Source organism: Apus apus, chromosome 8 (genome assembly GCF_020740795.1).
Source record: "Apus apus isolate bApuApu2 chromosome 8, bApuApu2.pri.cur, whole genome shotgun sequence".
NCBI lineage: Eukaryota > Metazoa > Chordata > Aves > Apodiformes > Apodidae > Apus > Apus apus.
Window position 1 is genome coordinate 2,748,486 of NC_067289.1, and position 14,086 is coordinate 2,762,571.

Below are 14,086 nucleotides of genomic sequence, written 5' to 3' on the forward strand. Positions count from 1 at the left end.
ACATGCAGGAACAGTTGGATGGGAGGAGGCCAGGTTGTCTTTCCAGCCTTTTCCCAGACCCTGACCTCATTTTCAAGATGAGGATCTATGAAAACACAGCAGCCCTGAAAGAACAGAGTCAAAAAGCACTAAGAAGTATTTTAACGAGGCAAAACGTCCTGGAAAGTCTTTTGGTTTATTAGTGTTGAGCACATTCCAAGCCCAGAGAAAAGGGCTCAGAACCTATTAAAATAGTTGGCTTATGGGATATGCAATGTAAGCATGATTAAAATGGACCTGGTTTTATCTATACGAGTATATATCAGGAACAGGAAATCTGTTTTTAAGAAGTAAAATGTATTTCTCTTCAGGAAAAGGTGTCCAGTTGAGCTTAGGGTGTGACAGAACTGCCCGGTGCTGGGAAGAGAAGCAGATACTTTAGATCATAAGGACTCTGATCCTGTTCTGGATGCCAGAACTTTCCTTCATCCCCATGGGAAGGTCCTGGTGGGTTTGAACACCCTCTGCTCTCGTTCAAAGGCCCAGAAACAGGGACACCAGCCTTCCCAGCTGGTGTCTCCTGTTTTGTGGCTGATGAGATGGCACAAAACGACTGTGTGTGTGTGTTGGGCACGGTTCTGTGTGTTTTCATCTTTGAAATTTCAGCTCTTCCCTAACCTTGAGGAGCCCACGGGTGGCTGCTGATCTAAGTGATCTATTTAGATGATTCAATACGTAGCCCGTTCCCACTTTCTCTGTTTGGGAAAAGAGATGGGACATATAGAAACGTGGGAGGAAAAAAAAAAAGCAGGAACTCTCCAGTCTGTTCCACCCTGATGGGAGAGGAGAGCTGGAAGCCCTGGGACACCTTGCTCCATGGAAGGCAGAAGTGGGACACTCCTCAGGTGAAGCAGAGCCAAGGAATGGGGTTTATCCCTACTCAGCAGTGTAGGCACGTGTCCTTGCCCAGGGAAAGGGATCCTTGTGGCTGCTGCAGAGCCCTTCAGAAGCTGCCTGAGAAGAGAAATACTAGCTTGGAAAGCCTGGTGCTTACCCAGGCTCAGCTGTGCTGTCTGTCCCCAGGTCTCCAAAAATCCCTCTTGCCCATTCCCAGCGACTGCCTGTGTGCAAAGGCCAAAGCTCCAGAGCCTGTCTGTGGAGAAGCTGGCAGAGGTCCTTGCACAGGCCCTGAGAGGAGGGTTCCCCGGGCTGTGTCACCACCGTGCTGGAAACCGCCCAGGCGCTCAGGTCGCCTGGTACTGGTGAAAAAAAGAGCAGCTGTTTGAGGGCAAAAATGCTCGGGTGACTGATGGGAAGAGGCAGAAGGGCTTCATTCTTGTGTCTACGTGAGGGGGCCAGCTCTCTACAGGGAACATTGCACAGTCGTTCACAGTCCTCAGGGGGAGGTGGGAAAAGCCACCCTTCGTGGCTGTGAGCCAGTCTGGACGCGGGGAGGTTGTTCCCAAAGCCCTGCCTCCCATCTCCCAGCGCCCACCTCCGTATCCCCACATCATCTGCCTTCCTCACCTACCAACTTCTCTTCCGTCCCATTAACTGCCAGCTATTTCCTTTTGCAGGTTTGGTTTCCATCCAGGAAGGAGGGCCAGCTCTTCCCTGCCTCTCGGGACGCGGCGGTGGGAAGCGCTGCTGAAGCAGGCTCAGGGCACGGGCAGGGAGGCAGCCCACTGCCCAGCCAAGCCAAACCTTGCCATCCCAGGGCAGTGAACTCCCAGCAGCTTTCCGTGGGGAGACTTGCTGTATCCTCCTGCAATATCATCTTACCCAGAGTGGGTTTGAAAGACCGTGAGCTCCATCCTGCCAAAAATAGCCTGTGCAGCCAAAGAAAATCAACAGAAGATCATTAGAGTTGGAGCTGGCCCCCGAGTTGCATTTTTCACCTTTTTTTTTTTTACAAATGACATGTTTCTTGACATCTCTGAAACCTTCATTTGGCTTCTAATACTCCTGATTACTCTTCTCAGTGTAGCAGACTGCATTTCAGCTCAGACTTCAGGGCTCAGCAAGCAACCAGCTTCACTGGCAGAACGGAACACACAGACCAGCAGTGACTTCAGCCCTGAAAGGGTCTGTGCCCAGGCTGGCAGATGCACCCTAAGAAAAGTGTTTGTTTGCCTTTGGTTTGTCTGGTTTTGGTGACCTTTTGCTCAAATCAGCCAGTGACTTCCAGGAGGCAAGTTCCATAATCACTAAACAGAAAGGCAGTAAAATCATCCCATGCGGGTCCTCCTGCTGAATGTTACGTTTCTGCTGAATGTCACAGCCCTCCATCCAAGGCAGGGATCACCAAGGTTAAGGTTAAAGTAACGCTGTGGGTGGACAGGATGGCTTCATGGCCCCCTTGTTCCTCAAGAAGAGTGGCAGCCCAGAAATGGGTGCTGGTGAAACCGGGCAACCATGCGGGGCTTCCTGTGGGTCCCATCACCATTATGGGCTGTTCCATGGCTGGGCAGTGCCTGCGTTGTGTTGTCTCTTCTGCCAAGCCTTCAACAAGCTGCTTCATCTCCTGCCTGGTGCCCACACCACGTTCCTTGGTCTGGCTGGGCTCGTCCTACCTCCTTGAGAGCAGCACCAACTTCTCGCCGTTCCCTCATGGCTCCAACAAGGGTGAAACAGGGAGCTCTGAGAGTGGCAAACCTGTGGCTTTGGCAGCATCCCAGCACGTCAGCTGCCTGCTAACTTCACCAGAGAAAGCTACCAGAATTCTGCTTGGCCTCCAGGCAAGACTCTCAGGGGGGAGGAATTGTTGAAACCCAGCTGAGAGTGGCTCTGCCCAAGAAACAGTCTAAGAGCCAGAGGTAGCACAGCTCTAGCTGTCTGTGAGCAGCACATGGGGATGTTCTCTCCTCTCACAGCTTGAAGTGTGGTTAGTTATTGCTCCTCTGAACAGATTCTTTAAGAGACCAAATGAGGTTTGTTGCTGAAACGGGGCTGGATTTGCATTCTCTGAGCCCGGAGGAAATTCACGCTCATTTAGTGCCCTGAAAAAGGCTTTTTGTGATGATCTTTATCTCGGCAGTTCAGGAATCCTAAGCCAAAGATGAGCCTCAGTTTTGGTTCAAACACAAGTTGCCTGTCTGCCCACAGAGTCCCTAAGTGAGGGGCACTAGAAAATACCCAGAGCCTGAAACAGAGACTGCATCTCGATGGCAAATAAACACAGACTGTGGGTTCAGAGGCTGGGGAAATGATCTGTGGAGAGCATGTGGCAGGAGGGCTCTCTCCCAGCACCCAGGCCTGCTCATGCTGGTCCACATCCACCCGGCTAAAGACTTCCACATAACTTGCAGCTCCATTTTCAGTTGGCCATTTTATTTTATTTTATTATTTTATTTTTTATGCCTCCTGTTGCTAAGTGAGTGATGTGTGTTGTGGGGAGGTGTGCGAGCCATTTCTCTTTCACCACAGTGATTAGAAGAGCAGAACTTGCCATAGTTTTCTCCTCTTCTAGTTGATTAAAAGCCTCCCGTGGCCAATTAGCCTGCAGTGTCCTCCTGTCACTGTGTCCCACGTAGGAATGAAATTCCTCCTGGGAGGTCAGGAGGGAAGAGTATAATTCAAAGCTATTAACTGATTCAAGGCTCAGAAATGAATATTGTGACAGGTCTGTTGAAAAGCTCGAGCGAGCAGGCAGCTACCAGGGATGGATTTGCTGAGGCTGAAGCTGTTGCTGCTCTTCAGGGAGCTGGAAAGCAGTCGGGTCTGAAGGCAGGTAGGAAGGTGACGATGGAGGTGGCTCTCCAGCCTGGAGGGGCAGGAGTCCAGGCACACTTAGGTCAGATGCCAGTTCAGAGCAACAAGATTCAGCCGCCGAGGAGATGGCAGCAAAGGTTTTGTGTTTCGGGGGAAAGACACCTTGAAACAGGGGGTTGTGCCAGGCTGCAACAGAGACGCTTGCTTCAGAAACTCTGCACAGATTGGGATTTCGGGAAAGGGTCAGGAAGGGGTGTGTAGGAGATCCAGTGTCTCACGCTGGAGTTTAGTGTCGTCACTGCTGCTGTTTCTTAGCTCCGAAAGGAGCGTTAAGCGCACGATCCACGTCAAGATCGGGACACAAAGGTTAAAGAAAAAAATACCAAAAAAGGAAAATTTACTTCAATTAAAGCTCTGGTGATCTTTCCAGTTGGGTAGCTTTCTGATCATTGTCATGTACTTCAAGGTATGGTTTGCTGGAATGTTTTGGCCAAGTATTCCTGGCCAGGTGACCAGGACAGCTCCCAGGAGATGATCAGGACGGCCTGTGGGGCTGGGAGGCTAGGGGATGGGGGGGATGATGGGGGGGGGTGATGGGGGGGGTGATGGGGGGGGTGATGGGGGAGATGATGGGGGGATGATGGGGGGATGATGGAGGGGATGATGGAGGAGATGATTGGGGGGAGATGATGGGGGAGATGGTTGGGGGGATGATGGGGGGGGATAATGGGGGGGGATAATGGGGGGGGATGATGGGGGGGATGATGGGGAGGTGATGGGGGGATGATGGAGGAGATGATTGGGGGGAGATGGTTGGGGGGATGATGGGGGGGTGATGGGGGAGATGATGAGATGATGGGGAGATGATGGGGGGGATGATGGGGGGATGATGGAGGAGATGATTGGGGGGAGATGGTTGGGGGGGAGATGGTTGGGGGGATGATGGGGGGGATGATGGGGGAGATGATGGGGAGATGATGGGGGGGATGATGATGGGGGAGATGATGGAGGGGATGATGGAGGAGATGATTGGGGGGAGATGGTTGGGGGAGATGATGGGGGGGGATAATGGGGGGGGGATGATGGGGGACATGATTGGGGGGATGATGGGGGAGATGATGGGGGGGATGATGGGGGGGTGATGGGGGGGATGATGGAGGAGATGATGGGGGAGATGGTTGGGGGGAGATGGTTGGGGGGATGATGGGGGGGATGATGGGGGAGATGGTTGGGGGGGATGATGGGGGGGGATGATGGGTGAGAAGATGGGGGAGATGGTTGGGGGGAGATGGTTGGGGGGGATGGTTGGGGGGATGATGGGGGAGAAGATTGGGGGGAGATGGTTGGGGGGGATGGTTGGGGGAGATGATGGAGGGGATGATGGAGGAGATGATGGGGAGATGATGGGGGGATGATGGGGGGGATGATGGAAGAGATGATGAAGGAGATGATGGGGGAGATGGTTGGGGGGAGATGGTTGGGGGGGATGACGGGAGGGATGATGGGGGGGATGATGGAAGGGATGACGGGGGAGAAGATGATGGGGGGGGATGACGACGATGGGGGGGGGGGACGACAGCCGTGTAGGCGCCCCAAGGCGTGATGAAACCCGGCGGGCAGGCTGGGCCGCGGTGCGGCGTTCACCCCCTCCCTCGGGCCGGGGCACGGAGACCCTCCCTCCTCCTCCCCCTCCTCCCCCTCCCGCTCCCGGGGGGGGGGGCGCTCCCGCGGCGGCCCGAACGGGGGCGCGTGCGCGGGGGGGCGGGGCGCGGGGGGGCGCGTGCGCGGGGCGGGGCGGGGCGGGGCGGGGCGCGGGGGCGTCGGAAGCGGCGGCGGCGTCGGGCGCGCGCGCGCGGCCATGAGCGGCGGGGCGGGGAGCGGCGGGCGCGGCGGCGTGTGAGGGGCTGGGTGGGGCGGGGGGGGGGCTCCCTTCCCTCTGCCTTCCCCCCCGAACCCCCCCCCCCCCCGCCTCCCCGGCCCTCCCAGCGATGGTGCCGGGGCGCCGGGGCCGCGGGCCCGGCGGGGGGCGGCGGCGGCGGCGGGACCAGCCCCTCCGGGCGGCGGGGGAGGCGGGCGCGGGGCAGCGGCGGCCCCCGTCGCGGTGCCGGGTGCGGGGAGCGCTCCGCCATCTCCTCCGCCTCCTCCTGGCGGTGCTGCTGCTCGTCCTGCCCGCCGGCGCCCACGGCCAGGCCGGCCCCAGCTCCGGCCCGCACGCCGCGGGGCCCCCGGACTGGCCCCCCGCCGGTCCCGGGCCCAGCCTCAGCCTCTACCTGAGCGAGGAGGAGGTGCGGCGGCTGATCGGTGAGTTACGGGGCCGGGGCTGGGGTGGGGGGGGGCCCGTGGGGCTGAGGTGATGGTGGGGGGGGCCCGTGGGGCTGAGGTGATGGGGGGGGGGGGCCCGTGGGGCTGAGGTGATGGGGGGGGGGGGGGGGCCCGTGGGGCTGAGGTGATGGGGGGGGGAGTCAGTGCGGGGGTTTGGGGGGGGGGGGGGAGTGAGGTGATGGGGGGGGGTGCCGTGGGGCTGAGGTGATAGTGGAGGGAGTGAGTGCGGGGGTTTGGGGGGGTCTGGAAGAGGATGGAGGAGCCTGTGGGTTGGGGGGGTGGGGAGGGTGAGTCTGGGGGCGGGGGAGCAGGGGGCAATGGGGGTGGCTGCGGGGCTGGTGAGAGGGGAGGCAGGTCTGGGGGTGCAGGGGTGGGCGGAGGGGGCTGTGAGTGGGAGGACAGGGCTTGGGGCTCAGGAGGGGGGCAGGGGCTCGTGGGGCTGGGGTGTGGGGTGAACCTGGGGTTCTCTGTGGGGTTTTTGTGTGGGATGAGTGTTGGGGGGGGGAAGCAGTTTGGGAAAGGAGGAGTCTGGCGGCCCTGGGGAAGAGTCTCTGTGCGGCCTCGTGTCTGCGTGGATGGGGTTTCAAGAGGAGGGTCTTGGGCTTTAGCCTGGTGGTGAGGGGTTTCTTGGGTTGAAGTGGCCGAGGGTGATGCCCCACGGGAGCAGGGCAAGCCCTGGAAGAGGTGAATTCAGCGCCGCGGTGTAATGAGCGAGGCGAGTGACATTCGGAGGGCAGAGACCTGGCAGTAACTGGGTGCGCGTGTGAAAGGAATCTCAGTTTCTAGGCAGGCTGACAATTGCTGTGCAAGTACTTGGAGACAGTTCATGAAGTCCCCCATCTGGCCTGCTGCAGAAGGCTTTTAGCAGTGGTTCTGTGCTCGGAGAGTCTCTTGATTTAAACAAAGATTTGTTTTCTGTAGGCTTTGGCTTGCTTAGGCTCTTGCTTAGAGTTGGTGGCTGGAGTCTCAAAACAAATATGTTGGTATTCCCAGTGATTTGTTTTTCAGTAAGTGCCCTGTGTCTCTCTTAAGCTGAAAAGCAAGCAGTGCCAAGGCTTCATTTGCATCAAATGGACAAAATCAAAAGTACCTCCAGTTAAACTGAACTCGGTAAGCACTTAGCTGGCCAAAGTGTGGGGGGTTTCTGGAGAGTGAAGAGCACTGTGAGTGTTTTTGCCCCTCATGGTTTGCTCTGGCAATTAGCATTTTGTTGCCCTCATTTTTGCCTTGTCTGTACTTGGCTGCCAGATGCTCTGTTACAGATAGAGGATAAAAATGTCAGGCTTGCTCTTCAGCTGAATTTCTAAACAACTGGTTCATCTGGGAAATACTGCCTGGTGAGGTTTGCACTGTCCTGAGTCTAGTGCCTGAAATGTGTCTTAGTTGGGTTTGCTCATGGGTTTGCTTCCATGGGCCATTATAATTATTCATCATTAAGCAGCAACTGAGGAGGGAAGAGCTGCTGTTGTTTTTAAAGTTAAATTGCAGCTGGTAACCTTCCTTATGGGTGTCTGTTGCCAAAGTCACTCATTACTGAAGCTCTCTGTAGCTGTTTTTTATCACTTTAACTCCCTGACATCTAATGATCTGTTCTGCTTCTGTGACCCCAAAGGCCTGGGCAAATTGGGGTCTAATTTGGAGATAAACTGGCACTTTTTTTCAGTTAGTGGGGTTCAGATCACTAGAAATCTGTTGTGAACTGAACTTTCAAGACCTACCTTATGCTGTTGGTGTGAGCAGATTTAATTTTAGGGGTATGCTGAAGGTATACTAGCTGTTGTAGGTAAGGTGTAGCCTAATGGTATGCTTAGGCACAGACAGTCAGACCTCTGGTAACTTGGTGTGCTCCTCTGGCAGGAGAAAGTCCAAGGAGTGACATGTTTGTTCCATTTCTTCACATTTCTGAAAACAAACCAAGCTGTTTTAAGCTGTTGAGTTTTGTAGGACCTGAAGTGTGTTTTCCTGCAGTCGAGCGATTGGTGTGTGTGAACTTTCAAAGAACTGTTGCAGCTTCTGTACCTTTTTTGAGGAAAGCCATGGTTCAGTGGGTGCTGGAATAGTCCTCTTCAGCAGACAGGAAAATGAAGCTGCCTGGGAAGGGAACTGTTGGGTTCAGTGAAGCTGCAAATATAAACACAGGAGCTGGTTTCTTTCACCTTTTGTTTCTAAACAAACTCCGTCTCTGCTACTGTCTTGCTGTGGTTTCACTGAAACTTCTTAGGCTTTCTGAATCCCTCACAAACCCAAGTGTTACTGTAGCTTGTGGTGTGGTTTTGTGCTTCTTAACATCACCCCCACACCTATATGGGATCACTGACTGGTCTGGGTTGGAAGGGAGCTCAAAAATAATCCATCTCCAACCCCCTGCATGGGCAGGGACACCTCCCACCAGCCCAGGCTGCTCCAAGCCCCATCGAACCTGCCCTTCAACACTGCCAGGGATGGGGCAGCCACAGCTTCCCTGGGCAACCTGGGCCAGGCTCTCACCACCCTCACACTCCAGAATTCCCTCCTCATGTCCAACCTCAATCTCCCCTCTACATTCTCTGTGCAAAGCTGGAGCGTCCACAAGATCTGGGCTAAGATCTTTGGGAATCATACCCCATGCCTGCTGTCTTCAGAAGTGAGGCTGTACCAGTTCAGTGGCACATAGCAGTGCTTCTGCTCTCCTCATAACAGGAGGTTGGTGTCTTACAGAGCCATGGCCTGTGTTTTTAATTAGATTGTGGCTCTTGTAAATGAAATAGTGACTTGCTTATTTGTGGCTGTTCTTTCTGTGGCGTGGAGGCAGGACAGATTACTATGATTTGTAGTGAAAACTGCCCACTACTTTCCTGTATGCTTATGCCAGATTTCCACCGTTAGGAGATGGGTTCTGACCACGTGTCTGCCTTAGGAGACATTGTTTTGAAATCTTGAGGACTTTACAGAGAAGAAAACTAGAGAAAACTGGCTCGTCTTGTTGTGTGAGAAGGATTTTTCTTTTGAAAAGCTGCAGACTTCTCATGGTCTGAATAGCAGGACTTGCTATATTGCAGGCGAGTGGTGTCGCCTTCAGAAGTACCTCGTGCTGTTCTCATGCAAAATGGTCACAGCCATCCAAAATATAAGCCTTTGGGGGAAAAAAAAAGTGGATTTCACATGCTTGAGTGTGTCAGATTCCACTCACGCCAGGCAGGATTCAGTGACAGATGAGAGAGAGGTAGAAAGAGTGAGAGAGGAGTTAGCCAAGGGCACTTGGTTGAGATTATTACAGTGATGGCAGCAGGAGCCAGAGGTTTTTTTGAGAGCAGGGGCAAGGATCCAGGGTGATGGAGGGTCAGGGAAGGGGAAGTGAAGTGCTGCTTGCTTGAGAGAGAGACCCAGAACACCCCAACCCTGTTTAGGGGTGTCTGTGAACTCCCTCAGCACCATGATCTGTAGCTTTTTGGAGCTGGCTTGTATGGACAATCTAGAGACTGCCCTGTGATGCTAAACACACATGGCAGATGGTGTTAAATTAGTGAGGACTTACTCAGTAGAAGGTCAGTACTTGATTCAGTGACTTTCATTCAGATTTTCCTGTGAAATCAGAATGTGGTGTTTGCTTAATATTCCAATGCTCTTTTGATCTGCTTTTCACAGGATCCTGTGATACAAAGACACGTATATCCCTGCTTTGCATGTCATGATCAAAGGTTTAGAGAATAAGGTAAAAAATATCTGCTAATTTTAGGTAGCTAGCTTTAATAATTAAGGATTTTATCTGGTCTGTGTAAAGTACACAGCATCATTTAGCACTTGCAGCGAGGACAATCCTTTCTGTTCCTGCAGGGAGTTTTGTTGTGGGCTACATACCTTTCAGCTGTGAGATTGGTTCTGTGGATAGTCCTCCTTATCACAGGGCTCTGGTTCTTTTTGGAGACAGGTCTAGCCTGAATGCTAAATGAGGCTTGAGTCCTGTGAGGGGAAAAATACCATGTTATCACATACCTGAGGGCTGTCATAATGCATACATACTGGGGAGCCTAGATTAGAATTGCAGGAGAGTCTGAAAGCCAGAAGTCCTAAAATGTTTGCATTGACTTTGCAAACTTAATATTCTTTGGCCTAGTTGCTTCTGAGTAATCATATTGAACATAATTTTCTGTTGGTCTTATATTTACACTTGTTTAATTACGGGGTTAAATTAATTTACCATTTATGTAACTCCTTCTTATGTGTCCTAGAATTTCATCTGAAGTTGTTTTGCGACTTACTAAAAACGAGTTGTCTGGTTGTAAGAGGCAAAACTGATGCAAAATCTATTATAGCAGAGGGTTGGTTGTTTCTTTTTTAAATCGTACTGCTGTCTCAGAGTGGTTGTGGTTGGCAGGGACATCATCTGGTCCAACATTCTGCCCAAGCAGATCTACCTCAAGCCAGTTTTCCAGCATTGTGTACAGAAGCTCTCGAATATCTCCAAGGATGGAGACTCCAGTATCTCTGTTGGCAACCTGTGGCAGTGTTGAGTCACCCTCACAGCAGAAGAGTTTTTCCTGATGTTTAACCAGACCCTTGCATGTTTCAGTTTGTGCCTGTTGCTTCTGGTCCTGTCACTGAGCACCACTGAGAAGAGCCTGGTCCTCCTCACACCCACCTTCAGAAATTTATGTACCTTGATGAGATCCCCTGAGCCTTCTCTTCTCCAGGCTGAAAACCTCCATCTCTCTCAGCTGCTCCTCAAAGGAGAGATGCTCCAGTCCCTTTAATCATCGTTGTGATCCTTTGCTGGACTTTCTCCATTAGCTCCATGTCTCTTGTGTTGGGGAGCCCAGCACTGAACCCCATACTCCAGGTGTGGCCTCACCAGGGCTGAGCAGAGTCCTGATGAATTATATGACAACTGCAGCTTTGTGAATGGGGCTGAGTATCTCCTACTCAATTCAACAGTTGATCAAGTGGTGTCTTAGCCTTATACTGTGGGACAGCTTTTTTAATGTCACTATTTTGGGGAGCTGGCAACAGCTCTGAGGAGCTCACCTGAAAAGTGTTTTATGGTGTTTACACTGTTTGTAGTGACTGAAAATCCTCTTGTCCTTAGTCACCTGGTTAGTTGTCCTATGAACAGGAGTTGCAGCTCAATGTGGTGGGGTGTGCTGGGATGAGCTGGATGTTCAATTTATTGACAGGTTAAGTATTTCTTCCGATTGCTCAAATGCTTCAGGGCCTTGTTAAAAACTGACCCATGCCTGTCTTGGACAGCATCCCTGCCTTGACCACCACCAGTCAGCTGGTGAGCTCTCTTGCTAGCATGAAGTTGAAGTTCCACGTGACATGGGTAACTTACACGGTGCCTCTTCAGGAGAGGAAAAAATACAGCAGAGAGCCTCTGTGTAGCTGCACAAGCATGATGTCTACTGAAGAGCAGATGTTGAAGAACCTCAAGGTCTTGAAGAAAGTGTCTGTGTAGCACGTGACCTACTGTTAAGAACATTGATACAACAGAACCAGATCCTGAAATGTTTTCTCACCATCAAGTGCTTGCCTCAGAAGAAGGGTAGCTCCTGGCATGCTGTATGCCAAAATAAGTATTGTCTTGCTGTGCTCTAGCTCTGCAGAAGTGCAGAAAGACCTGCGCTGGAGCAAAACTGAAGTGCTGATGGTGGCCTGAAAATATTCTGATATATCCCACTTCATTGGAAGTGCTGTTTTTTGTATAATTTCTTTATCACTTTGCCTTGCCAGGCCCTTTTATCTAATGGTAATCCTTGGTTGGTGCTTATTAGATGGGTTTTTTTGTATTGTGGGTGAATGTCACTTGAGCCTGCAGTGGAGAAAGAGGGGCTGGAGGCTGGCAGGGTGTCTGGAGGGGACATGCAGCCACATCTGGCAGCTTGCAGGCTGCAGCAGGTTGGGACAAGTTCCTTGCCTCACAGAGCTGAGCAATCTGGTTTCATTTTGGAGCCTTTCAGTGTGCTCGGATGCTTGTCCGGCTGATTTACCGAGTACCACAGTTCCTGTCAATATTGTTCTGAGGTTTATGAGAACAAGATGCATTTGGGGTTCCTCTGCCCTTTTCCAGTCTATTACCTCACTTTTAATTTGCCAAGTTCACATAGCGTGCAGAGAGCTGTTTCTTCAGAGATGTGTGTAGTCATGTAAACCCTCTGCAGTATTTCTAATGCTTGCACACTGGCAGAAGGATGTGCTTCTAGAAGTCTGAACTAGCCTGTGGAAGGCCACGGGGTGTGATGCCAGCAGGGGCAGCTTCTAGCCTGGGTTAGGATTGCTTTGAAATGATGTATTCTGTGTGGCTGCCACGAAGAGGTAAATCTGGGAAATAACTTCTTTTTTCCTTGTGTGTAGTGATCTACTCAGCTTTGCCAAGGCAGGTGGTTGATTTCTGCAGGCTGCTTTGTCACACCAGCTTGTGTGTTGGGACTTAAAACTGCTAGGGGCTCCATCTGAATCCTTTCCTGGTGAAAGCAATTTGCTTCTGCAGATTGGTGGTTCAGGAGGGACTGCATGGGCTTCCTCCTGTGGCCTCTGTCTGCGCTCAGCCCTGGGAGAGAGGAGCCTTTTCAGCTCCCGCGAGGCCAAGAGCTGTCTAGTGAGAAATGTTTGTGACTCTTGTAACATTCATGTGTCAGGGATTGGGAAGAAATCTGACTTCTCAGACTGAAGGTTAGCCTGATCATGAGGGGGAATAGTCCCAAAGCTGCATTCCTCACTATTCTGATTTTACACCTGTGCTCTTTTTGGCAGCATGGTATTTATAACTGTTGGTTGGCCTCTTTGAAAACATGTTCTGTTTCTCCCTTCAGTGAGTGGACAACATGGGAACAAGAGAGAAGAAATGGAGGCAGAGAGCTCCTTGCATGCTTGAGAAATGTCAGCAAGAAGGGCTTGTGGTTCTGGGAGGAAGGCAGGGACTGAGACTGCTTCTAAACACCACCTGGGCAGAGAGGAATACAAGAGAGAAGGATCATGCTCACAGGCATGAAAAATCCCAGGGTGGGAGCTGTGGAGGCAACCATACTGTGCTCACTGTCATGTGGGTACTTCAAAGGATAAAGTACCTAGGGAAGTCTTGTGTTTTTCTCCTCCTCTCCTGCTATTCATAGTTGTTTGGATACTGGAAGAACTGAATGAATTAGACAAATTGCAAATATAACTTGGTTCATAGTTGTTCTGAGCTCTAGTGGAACGAGGTCGCTTGATGACTCATTCCTCCCTCAAACTATCCGATCTGAAATATTACTGAAGCTCCTACTTTCCCTGCAGTGGAAGGGCCTTTAGAGGCTATTCCTGTAGTAACTTAGTGTGCAGTATTAAAATCAAACTGCAGATCTCAACTGTGAAAGCAGGGAGAGTGGAAAGGGTGCAGTGCATTTAATGAGTTGTGCCTGATGAATTGATTTCCCCCCCCCTCGTTTTTTTTTCCCCTCTGAATGGCAGCAGCACCAGCAGATCCTGTGAGAGAATGAATGCTAACACTCCCTGAAAATGCCTTGTGGCAGTACAAAGGGTGCAATAGTAGAGGCTTCAAACACATTATTTCTCTTCCATCTCTGCCTTTGTCCTTCTTTCAAGCGGATAACTCACATATTTGCGCTGGCTGCTTTGGAGATCTGGGAGCAGAAGCAACAGCATGAAACTAATGTGATGCTTTAGAATTTTGCTGCCACTTACTGGGTGTTGAATAGCTGTAATTAAATTAACCAGTATATTGATTTCACTGTGCTGCTTGGGAAAGATAAGAGCAGTAATGGAAGCGTTGGAGCTGCTGCTTGGAAAGCTGCAGCCGCTCAGAATGCACCACTGGTGAAGCTGAGCAGGTTGATAAACTGAAGAGGGTTATCCTCTCAAAACTGTTTAAGCCTTTATGATGGTCTTGTGGAGTAATTCCTAATGAAAAGAAAGCCATGAAGCTTAGCATTTTTTTTCTTGGCAGAGAGATTGCCACAGAAGCAAGTAGACCTGTTTTACTTTGTGTGGAGCTTGGTTTTTGCATGAAACAATCTGTGTCACTGGCATGGAAGCCTTCCAGAGTGCCTCAACAGATGTCAGGAGTGTGTTATTCCTTCAGCATCCCATCAGACACAGAACTAGA

The 14,086-nt window shown here is 51.6% G+C and overlaps 1 protein-coding gene across 2 annotated transcripts in view; it reads left to right on the forward strand.

The window, feature by feature from the left end:
- Positions 1-5,574: 5,574 nt before the first annotated feature.
- RYK (receptor like tyrosine kinase) overlaps positions 5,575-14,086 on the forward strand; it is a 55,300-nt gene continuing 46,788 nt past the window's right edge. Inside the window, exon 1 of one of the 2 annotated variants that reach the window (XM_051625948.1) lies at positions 5,575-5,991. In XM_051625948.1, coding sequence (XP_051481908.1) covers positions 5,679-5,991 — 313 coding nt within the window. In that variant the 5' untranslated portion in view covers positions 5,575-5,678. The remainder of the gene's footprint in view (positions 5,992-14,086) is intronic. The other variant, XM_051625949.1, reaches the window with a different exon arrangement.